The 22,273-nt window shown below is 43.2% G+C and overlaps 1 protein-coding gene across 3 annotated transcripts; it reads left to right on the top strand.

Annotated features, from left to right (window-relative positions):
* Nucleotides 1-2,251: 2,251 nt before the first annotated feature.
* Nucleotides 2,252-9,525, top strand: LOC144700885 (uncharacterized). Of its 3 annotated transcripts, none has more exons than XM_078572452.1 (6): nt 2,252-2,660; nt 5,193-5,384; nt 5,867-5,938; nt 6,018-6,191; nt 7,395-7,559; nt 9,134-9,525. In XM_078572452.1, exons 1-6 carry the CDS (start codon nt 2,436-2,438, stop codon nt 9,497-9,499), a joined length of 1,194 nt encoding a protein of 397 aa, XP_078428578.1. In that variant the 5' UTR covers nt 2,252-2,435; the 3' UTR covers nt 9,500-9,525. The 3 variants fall into 3 exon arrangements, with proteins under 3 accessions (XP_078428578.1, XP_078428579.1, XP_078428577.1); XM_078572453.1 differs by having other exon boundaries at nt 5,858-5,938; nt 9,142-9,525; XM_078572451.1 differs by having other exon boundaries at nt 5,858-5,938.
* The last annotated feature ends 12,748 nt before the right edge of the window (nt 9,526-22,273 follow it).

Here is a 22,273-nt window from a genome sequence, read left to right as displayed (position 1 = left end):
GGGAGGAAGAAGCAAAGCCAGACTATTATCTTATTCATGACCAGAACCTAAATAACGTCCAGTTCAAGGAGGCGACACATTACTAAGACAAAAAAACCAAACAAAACAAAACAAAAACCCTCTTACGTACTTTCCTTCCCTCCAAGCCCAAACCTACGGACTCACTTCTCCATGAAGAGCAGCCTCTCTCTTGGCGTCATCTCTTACCTTCTCCCTCGCCAACTCAGCCCGTGTCGGCGGCTTCGGAGGCGAGACGGCCAGTTCTACGGAGGCGACGCCAGCCACCGGCGGGTAGATGGGAATTTTGTCTATCTCCTCAGCCTTTCCGGCCGCGGGCGCGTCGCAGCAGCGGCACCGGGTGATGGGGCTACACCCGCGGTTCCACTTGTTCGCCGGCGGCGGCAGCACGCGCAACGGCGGAGGTGGCGGCGGCGCCGCCAGAGAGGCGCCCGCGAGGATGAAATAGAAAATCGCCGCTGCTAGCAATACGTGTGACGCCATTGAAGAAGACGGAAGAGAAGTAACTGCAGAAGAAGTAAGAAAAAGTAAGAAGAAGTAAGAAGTAAGAAGAAGTAAGAAGAAGTAAGAAGTAAGAAGAAGAAGAAGAAGTAGTAAAAGAAGAAGAAGAAGAAGCAGAAGAAGAAGAAGAAGAAGAAGAAGAAGAAGAAGAAGAAGTAAAAGAAGAAGAAGAAGAAGAACAAGTAAGAAGTAAGAAGTAACTGCAGAAGAAGAAGAAGAAGAGGAAGAAGAAGAAGAAGAGGAAGAAGAAGAAGAAGAAGAAGAAGAAGAAGAAGAAGAAGAAGAAGTAGTAAAAGAAGAAGAAGAAGTAGTAAAAGAAGAAGAAGAAGTAGTAAAAGAAGAAGAAGAAGTAGTAAAAGAAGAAGAAGAAGAAGTAGTAGTAAAAGAAGAAGAAGAAGAAGTAGTAAAAGAAGAAGAAGAAGAAGTAGTAGTAAAAGAAGAAGAAGAAGAAGAAGAAGAAGTAAGAAGAAGTAACTGCAGAAGAAGAAGAAGAGGAAGAAGAAGAAGAAGAAGAAGAAGAAGAAGAAGAAGAAGAAGAAAAAAAAAAGAAGGGATAAAGAAGAAGAATAAGATAAAAAAGCTAAATAAAAAGAGATATAGAAGAAGAAGAAGTAAACGAAGAAGCACTGAAGGAATAAGAAGAAGAAGCAGTTAGGGAGAGAAGAAGCATAAAAATTACAGGCAGATGAAGAAGAAGTTAGAATATGAAGAAGGCGAAGAAGAACAGAAAGATGAAGATAGAAGAGACATCTTCTCCTTATTTATACAAGAACTCGAGCGTTACCTTTTTTATTTTTTCAAGCGTTACACAGCCGTATTAATTGCAAAAGCACATGCAATATCCACTTGTAGGCCACGTCATTGCTGACTATTCGCCACCTCAAAGAAGAGACTAGGAGAGAGAGATAGAATTAACGCATGGCTCGCCACGTCATCTTTCTGACGTGGATTCTCTCTTTGATTCATCTACGTTTAAACGTTTTAGATCTATAGACACAAAATGTATAATTAAAAGTGTCCACGTGTCGTTCTCCGTGTTGAATAGTCGAAAACTGCTGTCCTGTCATTAAGGGTCCACGTGTCCATGGATGACTGATGGACGGGTTGGGACTGAATCGCCGTCCAGTCATCCGTTCATCCGTTCACATTTCGTCGTCGTCACCCGAAACAGATGAAGATACGTCATCCGCCCCATCTTAAAAATAACAAGCTGCTGACGTGTCATTTTCAGAACCGTGAAATGTATATTTAAAAGTTTCCACGTGTCCACCTAATCAATAGTTGATAATTGCTGACGTGTTATTGCAAATCGTAAGACATGAGCTTTGCAAAAATAGAAAAAATATATATTGTAGAATTGTCCACGTGTCTTTGAATGCCGACGTGGCCGCTCTCTTCTTCCGAATCTCGATGCTTATTCGTCCACGTGTTTCCCCTGCAGAAAATGCTGACTGCGCACCGCAACAATCACCCAACAAATCGCCACGTGTCCAAAACTACAATACGATATGTCAACTATACGTAAATTGATAAAAAGTATAGTCCAACGTGTTATTTACGCTTTGAAAAATTGCAGAATAAGCTGACGTGTCATTATTAAAAAGAGTCGCCCAATAGGATTTCTCCACGTTTTCCATAGACTCTTAGAAACTGACGGAAGCGGTGTATCGCGATTTGTACAGAATAAATAATTTCGTTGGTTTTAATAGCGCTAAAGAGAGCCCTATTTTGGGGGGTTTTAGAAACTAGAAAGGATTTATTTTTTTCGATTCGGAAGAGACGATCGATCTCAGATCGCCTCCTTGGCGATCGATCTCCACAGCAGCAATCTTCAATTCGCAGTTGAATTCTGGATTTTTCCCTGGTTATGAGGAGCTTCGACGAGGTAATCCCCAATTTTTTTCTCAAATCGTTTCATGGCGTATCGGCGGAGGCAAGCGGCTACCCGGCCGTCCACGTTTGAGGTTTTCCAGTCGTCGGATGACGATGGATCGTCGTCGCCTTCGCCTTCTCTCGCTGCCCAGGCGATCCGGGGATCCTCCGCTGGACGGAGTTCTTCTTTGTCCTCCGCCTATGGCGAGCACGCTATTGGCGCTTCTCGCGGGGCCTTCAATCGTTCCAAGACGATGTCGTCGGATCGGGTGAGCTGCCTTTGTCGTAATTTGCTGAATAATTGGATTACTTGATTGTTTTGGGTGCCTCTGAGATTGAATTACTTATTTTATACGACTGCAACGACGGATTATGGATTGCCTCTCTTATTAAAGCATTAGAATGTGCTTCATCCGCATGATCAGTTGAACAATATTCTCAATCTATTGCTACTTTTTCTATTAAAATTTTATTTTTTTCATGGGTTCCTTGTTAAGATTCATTTGTCCCAGATTTTTTACGATTGAAATGCCTGAGAACGGATTGTCTCTTTAATTAAACTATTAGAATGTGCTTTATTCTCATGATCTGTCTAACTAAATCCATAATCTATTGGTTCCTTTTCTTTTTAAAAATATGTTTTCCTGGGTTGCTAGTTAAAATTCATTTGTCGTAGAATTTTGGACGACTGAAACGCCTGAGAACGGATTGTCCCTTTTATCTAACCATTAGGATGTGCTTCATTCTCATGATCTATCTAACTAAATCCTCATTCAATTGGTACTTTTTCATTAGAAAATATTATTTTCGTGGGTTCCTCTTAAATATTCATTTGTCCCAGAATTTTTTACGACTAAAACACCTGAGAACGTATGCCTCTTTTATTAAACCGTTAGAATGTGATTCATTCTTATGATCTATCTAACTAAATCCTCAATCTATTGGTTTCTTTATCTTTAAATAGATAATTTTTTATGAGTTCCGTGTTAATATTCATTTGTCCCAGAATTCTTCACGTCTGAAACATTTGAGAACGGATTGCTTCTTTTATTAAACCATTAGAATGTGATTGAGTGATTTTCGTGATCTTTAATCAAATCCTCAATCTATTCGTTTCTTTTTCTCTAAAAAGATAATTTTTATGGGTTGTTATTACTCATTTGTCGCAGATTTTTTTACGATTGAAACGCCTCTTTTATTAAACCATTAGAATGTGCTTCATTCTCATGATCCAGTGAACAGTATCCTCGATCTATTCATATTTGTTTTGAGAAGGTTCAGTCTATTGATTCATCTTCACTGCATCTGAAATTCAATTACTGATTTTGAGACAGACTGGAACTCCTGATAATGCATTGCCTCATTTACTAAACCATTAAAACATGCTTCTTTTTCACTATTTGTGGACAAAAATATCCTCAATCTGTTGAATCATCTTCACTGCATCTGAGATTGAATTACTTATTTTGATACTCACGACTGAGACTCTTGCATTTGGATTGCCGTTTTCATTAAACTATTAGAAGATACATTTTTCTCATTATTTATGGTTAAATATCATCTATCTATTGACTCATCTTCGCTGCATCTGAGTTTGAATGATTTCTTTTGATACTCGCTCCTGGAACACCGATTATGAATCGCTTTCATTAAACTAGTAGAAGATGCTTCATTCTCCTGTTGCTCGGTATTCATATGTTTTTTTTTTTTTTGAAGAAAATAGGGCAGACCACCCGAAACCGGTGGCCCACCTGATACTATTAAAAAAACAAAATCATGTACACATCATTTACAGAGTGACCACACCTTCTTTTATCCCCCTACCCCCCAAAAAGATATTAGTGCCCCAACGTCAAATATGGCACTCTTGACTGAAGCCTTTCCTCCCTTGAACACCACTTTGTTTTGGTGCAACCATACCGCCCACAGTATTGCGAGAATTCTCCCCCACTCCATTCTGCTCCGGTATCCAACCGTCGTGACTGATGCCCAAAAATCGTCATCCGAGGAGAGATTCACCCCTAAAATCTGTTGCGAGGCCCATACTCCGTGAGCTAGGTGACATGTGAAGAAAAGGTGTGAGCAGTCTTCCTCGCCCCTAGCGCACAAGGGGCAGTCGACGAGCTCTGCTAGTGCCCACCTCCGTGGATAGACCCGGGTGACGAGTTTTCGTCTCCTCAACAACCAGCCAAAAATTCTCACTTTAAGAGGAATCTTTAGTTTCAGCATTATGTGACATGCCTGCCTGACTTCTGGGTCATCTCTCGCCACCCCTCGAATCTTCAAGTATGCATCCTTCACCGAGAAAGGTGGCCCCTGCCATACCCATCCGTCTCGATAATCTGGTGGAGTACTGAAAGGTAGGAGGATCTCCTGCAATCCCAACAACTCCTCAAACCGAAGATCTGACAATGTCTCAGAGAGGGTTGGGACCCAAGGCCCGTCCCAACATTCGCTGACCGTGGCAGTTAGGTTCCTTGTTAGAGCAAATAGTCTGGGAAACTTCAACTTCAAGGGACCTTGTTTGGACCAGTTATCTTGCCAGAACCGAAAGCCTTCTCCATCACCCAGTTTGGCATCAAATAATTCACGAATGTGAGGGATGATTTGACGAAGGCTGCGCCAAAAAGGGGACTCCCCCATTCTTCTCACCCATCTCCTTTCCCAATCCATATCATGGCTATACATGTCTCTTAGGACATCGAAAACCAGACCCTCCACAGGTGTCATAACTCGTTCGACCCATTTAGCCAGCAATGCCAAATTCATGGTATTCGTATGTTCATCTTGGATTCTTGTAGGATTCAACCGTCATCCATAAGCCGACAATGGGTGGGAATTCGGACGAGGCAACCAAATCTGAAGGCATTTGGGGTGCTCTAACCCGAAAGGCCAGGTCTATTCTTCAGGAAGAAGGTGCAGCAGATGAAGAGAGAGGTTCTGGTCGGCAACATCTACAAAATATCAGCATCCCAAGCAGAGATGATCATCAGGTAGGAACACATGAGCAACTTTGATATCTATTTCATCATTTAATGATAAATATAAAATACTCAGTTCCGATATTTTTTCTTCTTTCTTCAAAATTTGTTTCAGAAAGCATGTATATATTATTTTTAATTCAAAAAAATATATATATAGATTATTTAATATTTGGCTTTTATTCTTGCCATACTCTTGATGAAAAACTTGTTAGATTAAACTCAGCATCCCAAGCAAAGCTATTCATCAGGAAGGAGCATACGAGAAAATGTTGGTGTGATAAAGAAAAACTACTCAATCCCACTATTTTTCTGTCATTCTTCAAAGTTGTGATTTGGACATCATACATATGTATTCTAATTGGTATTTGGCTTTCATTTTTTCAAAAACAATTTTTTTTGTTCTGTAATTTCATATTCATGGATGAAAAATTTCTCTACTTGATTTCATTTTTTTGAATTTTACGCTAATTTTGTTCTTTCAGCCTTGCCAGTCGCCAGATGGAGTGCAGAAACGCATTGGCATGTTAACATCATCTCTTAATTACATTGGGAATGCCCTGGAAGTAATGCTCTGGTGTTCCTGTTATCGCATATTCCTGTTATTGCGTATTTTATTTTAAACTGTATGAATGTTATTCTCAGGAAGGCCTGAACAAGGTGGAGCATCGAACTGCTGACATCATCCAAGAAACAAAAAAGCTGAACATAAGGAGGAAAAAAGACGGAGGCTCTCAAACGCAGGTCAATACCATTTCGCCGGCATCCCCGCAAGCACGAGCCACCGACTATGAAACCCAGCTGAAGGCTTCTCGCAATGTATGCCAGCAAACTTTTGTTATTCCTCAACTTTTTTATTTGTCAATTTCTCTCTGGTTCTTCTGGGAGGTTCTACGTCAAAGTGACCCTTGTTTACTTTGATGGCAACATTGATACTTTTAAGTATGGTTGACGATGGTGTTGACATTGACGGTGTTACCATTGACAATGATGTTGACAGAATATTGGAGACGATTGGTGCTAGCTGTCGATGTCCACTATTAAACTTAGTTAAATTCTAGCTACAATGACTCTCAGCCCCATTGTTGTCACATCGACATCAAAACAACTGCCTTAGTTGACAATGACATGAATGCTGACAGAATTTTTTTTTTTCCTTTGGACAGTTGACGTTGATGCTGTCGTCATCGAAGCATCAACGTCAATGTCTCCCTTCAATCTATGGGATGTGTCTGACACCACCACTCTTTGTAGATCCATATTTAACTTAAATGACCAAATTTCCCTTTAGCCCACTTTGATTTGATAGCAGTTCTGGATCCTTGAGGGTAATCTTTTAAATGACTCAAGACTCCATTCACCCCCTCAGTTTTCCTCCTGACTACAATCCACAGACTCCTGGTCACCTCAAAATGACCTAACTACTTTTTCTTGCCGCGTTGATGGCTCTATGATATGATCCGGCCGGATCTTTCAGTACTTATATAGAGTTTCGTTTTTCCAAATGTGACATTCATGATCTGCCGATAGTTGGAAAAGAATGATTGATCTCAATTCATAATGAAGAGTGAAGTTTCAAGAGCCATACATGTAGCGTTGTCTTTCCCACTCTCCTCGCCATAGGAAGGATCTCCCGAGCTCCAGCTGTTGATTGATTAGATCTTGGCTGATGCAGTTTGACCAAGCTGTCCCTTCATATAGAGGATTTGGTTCCCACCGGTCAGGGTCATCTGACCTCACACATATCCCTCTGGGTCGCATGTAGTACCTTGGAACCTTTTGGTGCTCTTTTTCTGACAGGACCTAAGAAGGTTTCTATTACTCTGTTATCCCATTATTATTCCTTGTAATGAGATTCTTTAAATGACCAGATTACCCTTAACACAAATTTAGTGATGCGACAGATTCAGTACTTGCAGGTTGGAAAATAATATGACTCAAAGTTGACTGAAAGTGACCTGATTATGGTTTATTATAAAGATCTTTCGCGTTTGACATCTGAGCTGTGGATTGTCTGTTTAGGTTGCAAATGCCATGGCTGCAAAGGCTAAGCTCCTCCTTCGTGAGCTGAAGACTGTGAAGGCTGATTTGGCTTTTGCCAAGGAGCGATGTGCCCAGCTAGAAGATGAGAACAAAGTTCTTAGAGAAAGCCGAGACAAGGGGGACCATCACGATGATGATGACCTGGTATGTACCATTCTTCCTCTCTCATTCTTGCCTTTTCTGAATAACTCAAGCAGAAAGTGCCTTTTCAGCCACTTTCTTTTTTTCTCCATTTCTTTCTCCCTCTTTTTCTACGCATCTATATTTTTATTTCTTTATCTCCATCCTTGTCTTTTCCTAACATCCATATATCTATATATTATATATGACTGTATGTATGTATGTATCTTTTTTTTTTTTGAAGAATAAAAGGGATCAACACCCGATGAATCGGTGAATACACCATTGTATGTTTGCATTCCTTTTTCTTGCTTTCTCTAAATAACCCAAGCAGCTCACAATATATTTTTCCGCTATCAGACATACGGAGCTGGAGTTTTATAATTCTCATGAATCTCTTATAGTGACATTCTTTCTCGTTTTATCTTTCTAGTTATGTATGTGTGTAGGTATGCATCTATCAATACTGTTCATGTCACTTGTTATTGCCTACTGTAAATAAGCCAAGCATTAAGAAAAGCTTTCCAATTACCCGATACTATGGGCTAGAATTCTATATTTCTTTTTTTCTGAAAAGTGGAATTCTATATTTCAAACAGCATTCTTTCGTGCAGTTTCTTTCGTGACAATCATCTATATATCTCACCGTCTATCTCCATCTGTCTTTCTCTCTCTATCTGGTTTTTATTGTTTCTCTTATTGTTGCCTACTCAGAAAAACCCAAGCAGCAGACCTCACATAACATGCTGGAATTCTGCAATCCTCTCGGCTCATTTTCATTCTCTTTTCTCTCCATCCTGTTCTTTACATCTCTTTCTCTCTCTCTCTCTCTCTACCTGTTTACCTATTTATCTTTCTGGTCTATCACCATCTGTCTTTTTCACTCCATCCTTATATCTATTTATCTCTGTGTACATGCATCTATAATCTATTCATATATATATACAATTAATATCTGCAACTCTCTTTCTTCATAAATTATTATATTCGTTACTTTTCTCGTCTCTAAATAACTCATGAAAAAACCTTCTTAAAACCCCAAATAATGGGCCAGAATTCTAAACTATTATGTGGTCCCTTTGATCCCCTCTCTCTTGCCCCATCTCACTCTTTCGCTACATAATTTCTCTCTTTCTCCAGGTCTATCTTTCTATATCCTTCCATCCACCCATCCATCTATTTATTCATCTGTATCTGTTGGTACCCCTTATATGTGGATACATGCAAGCTTCTGGATTTCTTTCGCCCACTTTCTCCTTCCCTGCATCTCTCGCTCCTCTCCAAATCTCCATATCTTTCTTCTTACATCCAGCCATCCATCCATCCATCTATTTATTGAGGTGCATCTGCGAGCTCCCTCGTCTGTGGATGTGGTGAAACTTGAGTATCTCTTTGGCCCACTCTCTCCCTCCATCTCTTGCTCCTCTCCGAATCTCCATCTATTTATCTCTCTATTGCCATCCGTCTTTTTATATCGATCCATCCATCTGTTTATCAATGCCTTTATGTTGATGCCCCTTATCTATGGATATATGTAATCTACTTTCTATCAATCTATATATCTGTCTATTGATATTTTTAATCAGTGGATTTGTTAGAACTTCAGGTCCGGCTGCAGCTGGAGACGCTGCTCGCAGAGAAGGCCCGTCTGGCGCACGAGAACTCTGTCTATGCCAGGGAAAATCGCTTCCTGCGAGAGATTGTCGAGTACCACCAACTCACCATGCAGGATGTCGTCTATCTCGACGAGGGCATCGAGGAGGTCACTGAGGTCTACCCGTCAGTGCAAGTGCCGTCATCACCACCATCGGACGAGCCATCCTCCCTCCCTGTCCCTGTTCCCCCTCCTTCAATGGCACTCAGCTCTGATTAGTGGAGCAGAGAAAGTCCTGCCATGTCCTCAGTCTCTTCAGCCCATTCTTGGCCTGTATGAACAGGGTGAGCTGCCCTGTAGGCAGCAATAATGGTATGTGATTGGTTGATTGTGTGAGTTGAAGCCCTATAGAGGCTAAGGTTTGTCTTGATTGTGATCGTGATTGAATGATCGGCCGGGTTGACCAAAGAATGAAATCATTGAAAAACCTAATCCATCTTTAACCCATCTATCCATTCAGCCTGATCTATTTATCAATCAAGTATCAGTCAATTCCTCAAACAACGATGTCGATGTGTTGACTTGATCAATAAAGATATAAAACCTCAGTTTCTTCCTAGTTCACTCTGTGTGTTTGTGAGCGTCTGTGTGCACACGTGGTATTTTTCTTCGTTAAGTTTATTTTTTCCTTCTCTCTCCCCCTCCCTCTCTCCTCCTTCTTGGATAAAAAGAGGTTTATTGGGTTTGCCTTATGGAAGAGACCGACTGAATTAATTAAGGCCACTATGCTAAATGGACTGAACAGATTTAGTAGAGTGATCTGGTTGGCCAGATCAGCCGAGTAATCATCAAACATTCCTCTTGACCAGATCAGCTGGCGCGGTCCGGTTTCGATCCTACTGGCTCTGATTTATCAAATTGGCCAATTTGGTATTTTATCAAAGGCGTTACTAATCTCAGTCTGTGGGGATCAACATAACACTCTGTGAGGATCGCGTGCAGTAGTAGAAATTTTAGCTCGCTCTTGACTAAGCTGTTCTCAGATGTTGAGGACGCAACTGGTTAAAAAATTTAATGGAAGTCTATAGACTCCTAATCACCTCAAAAATGACCTCATTACCCTTGATGCTTTTTTGAGTGGTCATAGGACTTAAGATCCCAGATAACAAGAGAGGATACACCATTCACCCTAAGACTATTCTTGAGAGGGTACACCATTCTCCCTTAAGTTTCTATCCAACTACCATTTTTACTCTGATAACACATTTTTAGTTGGTTAATCTGAACATATTACATGTTTATATGCATTAAATGAATTACATATATGTATCATCAAGCTTAAGATGAATAAATTTATTTTGAGACTGATATTTTGAAATTTATAAAATTTTTAAAGTTCTTCTAATGATGTTTGTGACATCAAATTTTGAAAGAACATGATTTTTAGTCGGATTATATTTTCCTATTTTTGACATTATATTCATAAATATATTATTATTAAAACTCAAAATGCATATTGATTTATATTTTCAGGCTTACATTTTATTTAATTTTAATTTGGGAATATTTTTAAGGCTTTTACTTCCGCAAAGCCATGTGTCGCCGTTCGATCCATCGAATGGCGACCAACTAACGATTAAGATTAAGGATTGATATCAGTTAATCTTTAATCTCATACTGTTATGGCATCATGATTAGCGACGCCAAACTGACATTACTTGCTAACGGTCTTCTTTATTAACTTTTTCAGCACAAGGGTGACATGGCCCAATAAAAATGAGTTCTTATTGCAAAAAATATGATGCGGAGAACGAGGCTTGCGAACTTAAAATAATGATTTCTACTTTATGAAAGGTAAAAAATGATGACTATGTCCCGTGAGTCACGAGATACTTAGCGCCACATGTACATGTGGTGTGCATGTGTCGTATGCGTGGACGGCGCCGCCACATCAGACGTGGCATACTTATTAATAGGTATATTTTAATATTAAACAATTATCCTTGTATTTTGGTCTTTTTCAAGAAACAACGCATCACATGATGAGAGCCATGGATTGAGGATGACAAGGGCAAACTGAGATAATGATTGGATTTCATGCAATGACAAGACAAAATCCTACTTGAACGACATTGCAGCGTTGAAGCGGATGATAAGAGAGAAATATTTTGATTAAGTCAATGGCTAGGAATTGTCCAATTTATAGGCTTAATATATGACGATCCAGAGCTTTGATTGAGATGAAATTTTAAGTGTACCTTCATATTTATATCCTCCATTTATTCTTATGGTTGGATCTATAAATAAAACACCCGATCTTTGTAAAAGACATCTTTAAGCTTACTTCATCAGAGAGACGCAGATTGAAAGAAAGTGATGTTGTGGAGGTCCATCAAGTGTGTTCTTGGTGATCTGAGTGCTTGGTAGAGTTGGTCGTGCGGTGCGGTGCGAATTTGTGCGAATTTTTGCACGCACAAAAGGGCCTGTGCGATGTGCGGTGCAGTGTCATGCGGAAATTCACACCGCACAACACACTTATTTGCACACCATTGTAGAGGGTGGGGGGCGCGGTCGTTGGCGGCGAGTAGGAAGGCGAGGCCGCCTACGATAGTCATCAGCGAGTGAGGGCAGGGGGCGGGGGGCGGCGGCCGGGGGAGGAGCGTGGGGGGTGGAGGGCGGCGGGGAGGGGGGCGGGCGGCACCGAGGCCGCGGGGGGGGGCAGCGGTGGGGGGAGGAGGGTGGGGGGGCGGGCAGAGGAGAGCTGGAGAGAGGGGGTGGTGGGCGGGGGGAGGGGGGGGCCACGAGCAGAGGAGAGCTGGAGAGAGGGGGCACGGGCGCCAGAGAGGGGGGGGCACCTTCAAAAATTCGCACATCTGCACCGCACCGACCCTTGCGCGGTGTGCGGATTTTGCATGCAGTTCATCGCACAACCGCACCGCACAACCGCACGAGCGCAAATCGCTCGCACGGTTTGGACCGTCCCTAGTGCTTGGAGAGGATCAATAGAGAAGTGGGGTGATGGAGCAGGGGATTCCCCTCCATCAAGAATGACGTCGAAGCCCACGCCCTCGCCGGTGACACTGCTCACGAGGCCCAGGAAAGCCGCCGGCTCGAGCCCTGTCAGATCGGCACGCCAAGAAGAAGGCGTCGGCATTACAACTCTTGTAAGTTTTGGGCCATATCCTCACGCACGGCCCCTTTCTTTTCTTTTGAACCTCTGTTTTCTTTTTTTTCATTTGTTTGTTTTTAGGGGAACCCCTATGTCTAATTGCCCCTCTTGTGGACCTCTATTAACGGGCCCATTACCATTCCCCATATAAGGGATGGAGTGGGCACCCTAGCAACCCGGTCAAAGTCAAATTCTTTTTAGAAAGGGACCCACTCCACTCCATGATCGTGTGAGAGAAAAAATAAGAAGAAATACGAGAAGGGGAAGGTGATCACTGCCAGGCCGCCACCCTCTGCAGCTCGAGCACCCCTCGTGTTCGGACCGTCGACACTCGTTGCCGGCCGCCCTCCCGTGCCCCTATGCGATCGCCTGTGGCCCCCAAGCGGTCCGCCACCGTGCCCCATCACTGCCGCCTGCCGCAGTCACACCGCGCGCTCTGTGACGTCGCCGACCTGACAGGCTACGACCGCCGGCCACGCTTGCATTTGGCCGCACCCTGCACCACTCACGACCGCGCTATGCCGCAACCCGCACCGCCGCCCACGCAAACCTTGTTGCCATCGTTCGCTGTCTCAATGCGGATCTGCGCCGCCGCATTACCACTGGCATCCGCAACGCCGCCATCAGCAGCCACTTCCGCGAACGCTGGTCCACCGTAATTCGCTGTTTCGACGCCGATCTGCACCGTCGCACTACTGCTGGCGACCGTGACGCCGCGGTCACACGCCATAGTCGCCACGAAGCCACACTGTAATCACCCGCCTCGCACCATCGCCATTTGCTATCGCGCTGCAGCCATCCACTATTGCTGCTGCTCGACCACGCCGTCATCGCCCCCCTGCGTGGAGTGGAGCTGCGTTGCTGTCGATGCCTGCCGCACCACCGCCGACACCTGGTGCGCTGCTGCCCACACCCGTTGTGCCGCACCCTAAGCCCGCTGTGCCATCGCTGATGCCACGCCGCTGTGGATGCTCGCCATGCCACCAGCGATGCGCATCGTGTCGCCATCAACGCCTCATCATGTCTGTGATGCCGCTGCCATCACATTTGCTGAATGCATCGTCATCGTCATCCGTTGCCAAACCACGTCGTTGTTGCACCGCCGTCGCCCGCTGTTGTTGCCGCTGAGTCATGCCACTGTCGCATTGCTATTGCCTATACACTATGCTGCACTGCACCGCGTCGCACCATCAATCGCTGTCGTGGCACCGGCAAGCCTCCACTCCCTCCCCGTCTCCTCCTCCAAGCGTCACACCTCCTAAGCCACGACCCCGCCGCCAGTTGAGCTGACGCAGTGCCTATCTCCAACACAGCTCCACCGAATCCACCCACGCGGTTCCCTACACAGACGAGTATTTTTGACTTCGTGCGACGCAACTTGAGAGTTACCTCGCTCCCCTAGCTCGCCAAATTAATTTATCCTTTGTCGTATACTTTTTGGGTGCACTCCACCACGCTTGGGTTAGAATAGGTGAGAGGATAACAGACACGAGAGAACCTATCGATCGTTTTCCCTAGGTACGGGCTGCGCCCGTCCGTTATGTGAGAGCACGCACTGACTCAGTCCGTTCAGCGCCGTAGACACCGTCATCACTCCGACGAGGGTCAGGAGGTCACCTCTACCGTTATTGGTTGCCTGCTCCAGACCCGAAGCTTGGCAAACACCACGAGTCAGGGCCTGCATGTACATCCACCTAGGAGTCTTCACATCACGTAGTCACATCTCTATAGATCCATGCCTGACAAATGGCGTCTTCGACGACATCTGCTATAACCCCGGTATCCCAGCATCAACTCGGTACTCTCGGGATGATGTCATCAATGTTGTCCTGCATCATGGGAGGCTTATCTGCATCACAAACACACCTTGATCCCGACAGAACATAAAGATCTAAGGTTAGCCTCTTGCTTTACATTGGTCATTCTTCAACACATTTAGGTATATCATCAACGTCCACCCTAATCCATCATCATCCCCATCTATCATCTTCTACTATCCAACCCATGTGTCACCTACGCTATCACGATCTTATCTCATTTAAGAAAACCTAAACCACTATCTTCCCCATTTTTTATTCATCACCCTATTCCTATTTCACTACCTTCATCGCCATGAATCGCACCGTCATCTTAATCCGCTCTCACCTTCACACCCCTTTATATTTTATTAGACTCTAAATTATAATATCTCCTCACCTTCACACCCTCTTATATTTTATTAAACTCTAAATCAGATACTCATTATCATTAGTTCTCATTTTGTCTGATTGTTACTTTGTTATGACTTTCTTCATCCTTGTCTCTCATTTTCGCTCGCTCGATCAGGACCACTACTCATGCATCACTGTTCTCAATCTTCTCAAGTATGAGTAATCCCAAACTCTGATAACTACCTCGGGTGTATCGTTACCTCTTACATTGTACATATCCCTTCTCGTCATCTCAAATTCACCCTACAAAGAGAGTTATTTCCTTAAGATGTGCTCCCTAAGGAGACGACCCTTGCTCATTGCTATCTAGATAAATTATTCATGAGTAAAGTTTTATAAATATTATTGATTAAACTCAAATTCACAACGACGTACTTTTACCCTAATTTTGGGTTTATTAGTCTCCGAAGTATATTGAAATAAATTAATGGTATATCTTCTGCTTCTATTTCTTGATTTGTTATCATTGTGGCTGATAAAACTTATGACATGGATTGAAGATAAGATAATTGGTTTTGTTTTGCTGATTATGTGAATAGAGCCAATTGGTATAAATGGATTTCTTAGAAGTAATGAAAAATTTATTTTCTATTTATTAAGATCATCTCAAGGCTATAGAGATGAACCAATCATAGTCATGAATGAAAATTTATAGGCTCAAAGTTACCTTGTTACCCTTCACTCATATTTGGTCTAATAGTGACCTAAGATCATTCAGAACATTTGATGGTAGTCTCTCTTAGAGATTATTTAACCTGAGTGTACTCCACTATGTCTCGTATTTTTTCCACCTTAGTATTTTTCATAGTCTACTGATAATATCAAGATCATTGCGGACAAGAAAAGATACTCTCATTTAAGAGGAAATAATCATTTGCAAATTCTTCTTCGGCAAATGGAGGTATATCACACCTGAACCCCAACATATAATTTGTTTGTTTTAGTACATTAGCATCATTTTACAAAAGATTAAAAAATAAACCAAATGTATGAATTGAATTTACTCCAAAAGAGGTATCTAATAAGGAGTGTGAGGTAAACACAAGAAGATAGGCAAATTTAAATCTATGACATCTGATTTTAATATATGAGTTGACGAGGGGACAAACCAAGTAATTAAAGTTATCTAAAGTTCCCATAACTCAGAAATTTGAGAATGAAAATACAAAAGAGAGAATATTACTCTAAAATTTTAAATCTAAAATTTAAGCGAGTTAAAAACCAAAAACTAAATTCTATAAGTGGGAGGACCCTTAATTCAAGCTCAATTTTCACAATTGATAACCCTTAACCCTTAACCGTACTAAGAGCCCCGATTCATGTCATACTATACTCACTAGATTCTTCAATGTGTCCTCAACATAGCAGGCACAAGATAATGCTCTTGTGTGGCGTATATTTTTCTCAAGATATGAAATTGTCAGAAGTCTATCATTGAAGATGGTTGATAGAGAGAAATTGATGAATTTAAGTTTAAAATAAAATATATTTCAGTTCAATTTTGATCAGATGACAACTATCGATACAGCTGAGAAAGTTACTTCTTGAGCCCCAATAGGAAGTGGTGACCTAAGATGGAGATTCTTTTGGCAAGATCTTAAAAAATGTATGTAGATAAAAATATCTCTACAAATTTATTCCTGATGCAGGATGACTAGAGGAGACGGGGCGGGTTGATGCAGGATGACTAGAGGAGATGGAATGGGATGACTACGGTATAGGATATTGGCCGACTAAGGAATGGGTAGGATAAAACCAGACCAAAAATCACATGATTCCGAAGAATTAAATCCGATGAAATAGTTATGGTGCAGCCGCTTTCCTCGTCGAGGGCAGGAGTATTGTCTTCAACAACCGCGGTGATGCCTAGCACCAAAATCAATAAATTCAAATGATCGTCCGCTTGAAGATTCAAAAACCTGTTCAACTAGTCGCTTGAAAACTCAAAATCCAAAGCAAACCCGACGGCGGTGGATGAACTCTTAAGGAACACTAGATGAAGAACACGGGACACCAAAGAGTGTAGAAGTACCTCAGCACTAGATTAGTGTGTGACGATGTTGCGAGAGATTTTTGACGCATCGTTGGTGCTGGCGATTGATGTGCACTTTGACAGGGTGTCGCCGAGCCAACTGCGCGGTCAGTTGGCAGGGGGTCATGGGGGGAGTTGCCCCCTTGCGGGATTCAGGGCAGCGCCCCAAAATCTAAACGGTATGCGCGGCAACAAGTGGTTGCGTGGGCGGCTAGGGGCACAGCGAGCGCGCACGGGCGGCTGAGGGTGCGACGAGCACAAGCGGTCGTGGCCCGGAGGGCGTAGGCGGCTGGGCGCGGGCAGCCGAGTGCGCGGCAGGCGTGGGCAGCCGAGCACGCGGCAGGCGCGGGCGGCCGGGGGGCACATGCGGTCGGGGCGAAGGGCGGCCGGCCAGCGTGGGCGGCGATCGGCGCGCGGGTGGGCTTGCGCCGACGATGGCCTGTGCCCGGGCGCTCGGCTGGCGTGGGCGACGGTCTGCGCGTGGGCGGGTCTGTGTGGGCGGCTGCCCACGTGGGCAGCGGTCGGCGTGCGGGCAGGCCCGCGTGGGTGGCTGCCTGCGTGAACGGCGGTCCGCGTGGGAGGCTTGTTTGTGTAGACTAGCGTCCTACGCGGGCGGCTTGTCTGCACGGGCGGCCGGCCTGCGTTGGCGGCGATCCGCGCAGGTTGCGTGCCTGCGCAAACAGGCGACCTACGCGGGCGACTTGCCTGCGCGGACAGGTGGCCTGCGCGGGCGACTTGCCAGCGTGGGCTGCGGTCTGGGCGGGTGGCAGTTTGCGTGAAGAGGGGCGGCGGTGGCAACGACGAGCGGCATTAGCAACGACCCGAGAGGGGGGGAGAGTTAGGGAAAATCTTGTAAGAAGAATAAAACTTCAATTCTTGAAAATAGATTCACCAAGTGTATCGTGCAACATTGACCTACATATAGGCCTTGGAGGAAAGAGAAAATACGGGGAGTAAGATAAAATAGATGACGTGTTATCGTGTCACGTCAAAGGGCAGTTCTGGATGTGGCGTCGATGATGTGTCATGATGCGTGATGTATCATGTGTAGGTGGAGATGCGTCTGATGCTGGTGCGTTGACTTGGTCGTTATCAGGGTGGTTCTGCAGTTGATGTTGGCGGCGAGTCATGATGCGGGACATCTCGGATGACGGAGGCGGCGCGTCCAAAGATGGTGCATTGACATCATCGCCACCAATTCCTCTGCCATAATCATCTAATAAATTCTTCTTCTACCATAATCTACAAAATATATCTACTACACCTTTTCAAATATCTCAATCTCATGTTTTGTCTTGTCCAAATCTTCTCGAGCCACATAATATCTTTTGACAGATTCGACATGCCCAAAATCTATAAAATATTTCTAAACACTCTTGTAAACTTCTGATCTTGTGTTTTATATTTTCAAGGTTGTTTTTATTAATGTTTTAAGTATTCGGTCTAAAGCCTCATTGTAGCCCAAACATTTAGTGGTCCATGTAAAACCCCATTGTAGACGTTAAGGATCACTATTAAGTATTATGTTTTGTAAGAAACTTGTTTATTCCCTTTGAGTGTTCTCCTTGTTAGAGAGTGCTCAAGTGTATGTGGACTTAAGTACAAATCCCTTGTGGACTCAAGAGTTGAAGATGCTAGTTATGTTTATTCGGCACTTGGCTGCTTCAAGTCGAGCTGAGCTTGTGGTTACAAGTCATGTTTCTAATAGTCCTCGGCTTAGGCTGTGTAAACTGTTGGTAGTGTGAGTCCAATAATGACATGGGCTCATAACCACATGACTAAGGCTAGTTGAGGTTTCAACTAGCCTTAGTAATGGTGACTCTTTAGAAACTGAGTTGATAACATCTAGGTTTAATAAGTCCAATCTAAGTCTACTTGGATGATTTTGGGATATTTGTCCCATTATCTTGATTATAACCCGCTATCATGATTAGATGGATGACAAAAGGCAGCATTAGAGGTAGTGGAAAAGTTGTTTTTTATTTTTAATTCATGTACAAGAGTAATAAGGTGAAGAGAGCATGGTAATGATACTATGAATAGTATGTAATATACTTATTAGGATTATTTGTTTTAATAAATAGTAGATTATGTGTAAGATAAGAGGGATTTAGATAGTACATAAAGTGATGGATATTATGTGGCCGTCAAGCTAATCACACTTCCATGTTTATTTAAGTTCATTGAATAAAATATTTGCGTTCATTATTATTTCGTGTGATGTTTATAATGAAGTCCATGAATACATGAAATGACTTAGTGAACTATGATGAGATCGTAATACACTGATCACTATACTTTAAACATGTATTCTAAATATTCCTATTAGATGGATAGTCGAGACAGACATCGAATTATCTGGATAGAATAGCACTAGCTGATCCTACTTATACGATAAGTATAGGTGATCTTGTAGCTATTAGTGTGGCGACACCAAGGACAGGTAGTGGGTGCTCTTTGGAGAAAGAGTTCTGATGGGGGACCATCATGGTGACCCCAATGCAGAACGAGTTCAACCACTTCGAGTCGCTCGCGTCGACGTTCGCGACCCCACGTTCAAGTATCCAACATAATGATCTTTTGTTTTGCATGTTATTTTGTTGTATTTTGTCTTGCTAAATTTCTGGATTAGGCCATCGTGTTTGGGCCTCGTCCAAGTTATTTCTATTTCTTGTTGTAATCGTTGTCTAGAGAAAGGACCTCGTCTCACGACGGTTCCTTCCTCTAGAGTCGTTCACTTGGCACCAATCCTCCCTATATAAGGGGATAACATGCCCAAGTGTAGGTAGGATGTTTGAACAATTGAAAGCTGAAAGTTTTCCTTCTTTGTTTTAGAGAGAGTTAGATAGCAGTTAGCGTTTTAGATCGTGGAGATCGTGGGTTCACTGTCGTCATCGCCCCCCACGTTGAGATCACTTTGTGGCTCGCCTCGACGACGAGTGGCCTTTTCGGCATCAAAGATTTCTTTTGAAGAATCTTGATTCAAGAGGTCTACATCGTTCTGTTATTTTCCAAGAAGTCTTCAAGATTGGATCGTCTCGTCCCCTTGTTCATGAGGGAATCTGAACAAGATTGCTGCCCGTGAACCGCATTGTCATCTCCCCCGCCGCCGCTGTCACGCCGTCGCCGCTGCGATCGCTTGAAAACCGCGTACCTGCGGCCCCACGCCCCTCGCTCCACCGCCTGCACCCACGGGCATGCACGCCCACGTTGGTTAGCCAGCGGCCGTGCATGTGCACGTCGTGCCCCGCCAGCCGGCGCTCGCGCACCCTGTGCGCCCGCGCACCCGCGCGCCTGCACGTTCGCGCTTGGATCGCTGGCGCCTGCACACCGCACACTGCCAATTGCGCACCCGCGCACCTGAACGGCCGTGCGTCCGTGCGCTTGTGGAGCCCCACGTCCTGGTCTGCGCGCCTGCGCGCACGTGCCCCTCCGCGCCCTGGCTTATCTATGACAGCGCACTAGCGCCACATTCACCGTCGACCTCCGTGCCTCGTGTGCGCCCCTCTGCTAATTACCTGGCGGCCGTCCGTCCCTGTCGTACACTGTCAGTCTCTGTAATTGCATCTTGCAAGGTACTCTCTCATCACCCCTTCATTCTTTAGTATCATTACCTTTTGCTGTGCCGTTGCCCCCTATCATTTCCTCTGCCATCTTACTCGGAATCTGATTTGAATAGGATAGCCACCATCATTGAGAGGTCGGACTTTATTATGGTAGAAGAATAGTTCTCTGACTTGGGGGTGTGAACACTTTCGGGCTGTTAAACGCCCTGACAATTTAGGTATTTGAATAATCTTGAAGGTCATTGAGAGTTTATCGTGACCAGTCTATTCCTCCTCGAAATTCAAAGGATTGTTTCCTTAATCGGTCCTATCATCTATTGCTCATTCTAGAGTTTCTTTCAATCAGCCATACAATTCATTACTTGACATCACATCCATTAAACATCATTACTGTGTTGCAATACGAACCGTCGATCCCGGTAGGATTCGTATTACATCAAGTTCACTGAGTTGATCCGTGAGAATCCTTGAATAGTATTATACCTAAACATCAATCAAGTTGATTCAAGTCACGGTTGTATAAGTGATCCACTGACATAAGACACTAAGGACATCTTGTGAGTGGATGACTACGTTTTGACTATGACTTACGAGCCTATAACCATGGGATTCAAATAAGTTATAGATCGGATGTAGTAAGAGGCTTACGGAGATGATTGAGTGGTCAAGATGGGATCATGCGTCGTCGGTATAAGAGGATATTACTCAAGGAAAATGATGCAGAAAAATCCATGGTCAGGGTAGCGAGGATATTGAAGAAGATGTTCTCCAATGATCTCCGTTATGCATCAGTATTAATCAATGGATTAGGGTTTGATGACAAACCATACCCTAAGTCGTTCGAGAGTTTCGCGCGGATGATGGATTATACGTATATGATATCTGAGGATGGTAAAAGTTCCAGGAGAGAGTTCGAGACTACTCGGTATCTTCTTTACCATGAGGTGTAGCTTGGTACCCCACGGGCTTGAAACTTAACCTATCGATTGGGTTAAATCGATCCTTATTTAGTTAGTCCATATGTTGATATATTTATTTATAAGATTGGTCAATAAATGTTATTGGGCCATTAAAGTTATTAACTAGAATGATACATGGGCCTAGAGGGTCACACGCACAAGGTCATAAGGGCATTGGTGGATATATTTTACTTTGGAGGATTCTGAGAAAAACCTGAAGTGAAATATAATGAAAGAAAGGGGTCTCATTTGAAGCACCTATGCAAGCCTGATTTGAGAACCCCTCCCTTTCTCCGCTCTCTTCTCCACTCATCCAAGGAAGAGTACTTCATGGTAAGGAGATCTTCTAGATTTTCCAGAAGAGTTGAAGAAAAAAACATGGAGATCCAAGTGCCGGGTGATCGCGTGGATACTTCTAGAAGTTGGACACATGAACGGCTTCAGAACGATCTCGAATTGGCAAAGTCAAGGTTGGAATGAGTTTCCCAAAAGGTACTTTTAATTTTTTTTCAAAGATCGATTGTGAATCGATCGACACGCTTCTGCATCCATGGAAATATGTTTTCATGGACAAACCAAGGCACCAAACCCAAAATAAAGAGATACAAAGATTTAGGCAGATAGTAAATAGGGAATTTTATTTGTGTAAGATCTAAGAAGAATGAATAAGAAAGAGAATGATAATATGAATGGTAATAAGAATAACATTTAATCATGTATGAATGAATAGGGTGTAATGATTATTGATATTGATAGGGGCCTAATGTTTAGGAGATAATATATAATATATATTAATTTTTTGGATAGAGTTTAAGTAATTATATAGAAAGAGGATGATTATTTATTTTAACTAATAAAAGTAAATAGGAAGGTAAGTGTTAATATTATCATCAGGAAGTAGGGGATAGATGAGTAATATGCTTTATATAAATTAATATATTTAATAAGTATTTTTAAAAAATAAAATCAAAAGGAAAACAGGATAAATTAGGGGAAAGGCTCGATGACTAGAAGGCATGTGTGAAAATGCCTCAATGACAAACTATCAAACAATATAAAAAAGGACTCTAGCATAGAGTTTTACTAGATCTGGGTTAGGAATCACTTTTGAAAACTAGATATCTACCAAAAAATTTCAAAACATTACATGATTGGCTTGATTCAGAAGAGCAAGGGTAGGAGTGCTGATTGCCACCCCCAGCTATGGT

The sequence above is a fragment of the Wolffia australiana genome, chromosome 3 (assembly GCF_029677425.1).
Source record: "Wolffia australiana isolate 7733 chromosome 3, ASM2967742v1".
Taxonomy (NCBI): domain Eukaryota; kingdom Viridiplantae; phylum Streptophyta; class Magnoliopsida; order Alismatales; family Araceae; genus Wolffia; species Wolffia australiana.
The sequence above is the reverse complement of the archived record's forward strand: the minus strand, read 5'-3'. Positions and strand labels throughout refer to the sequence as shown.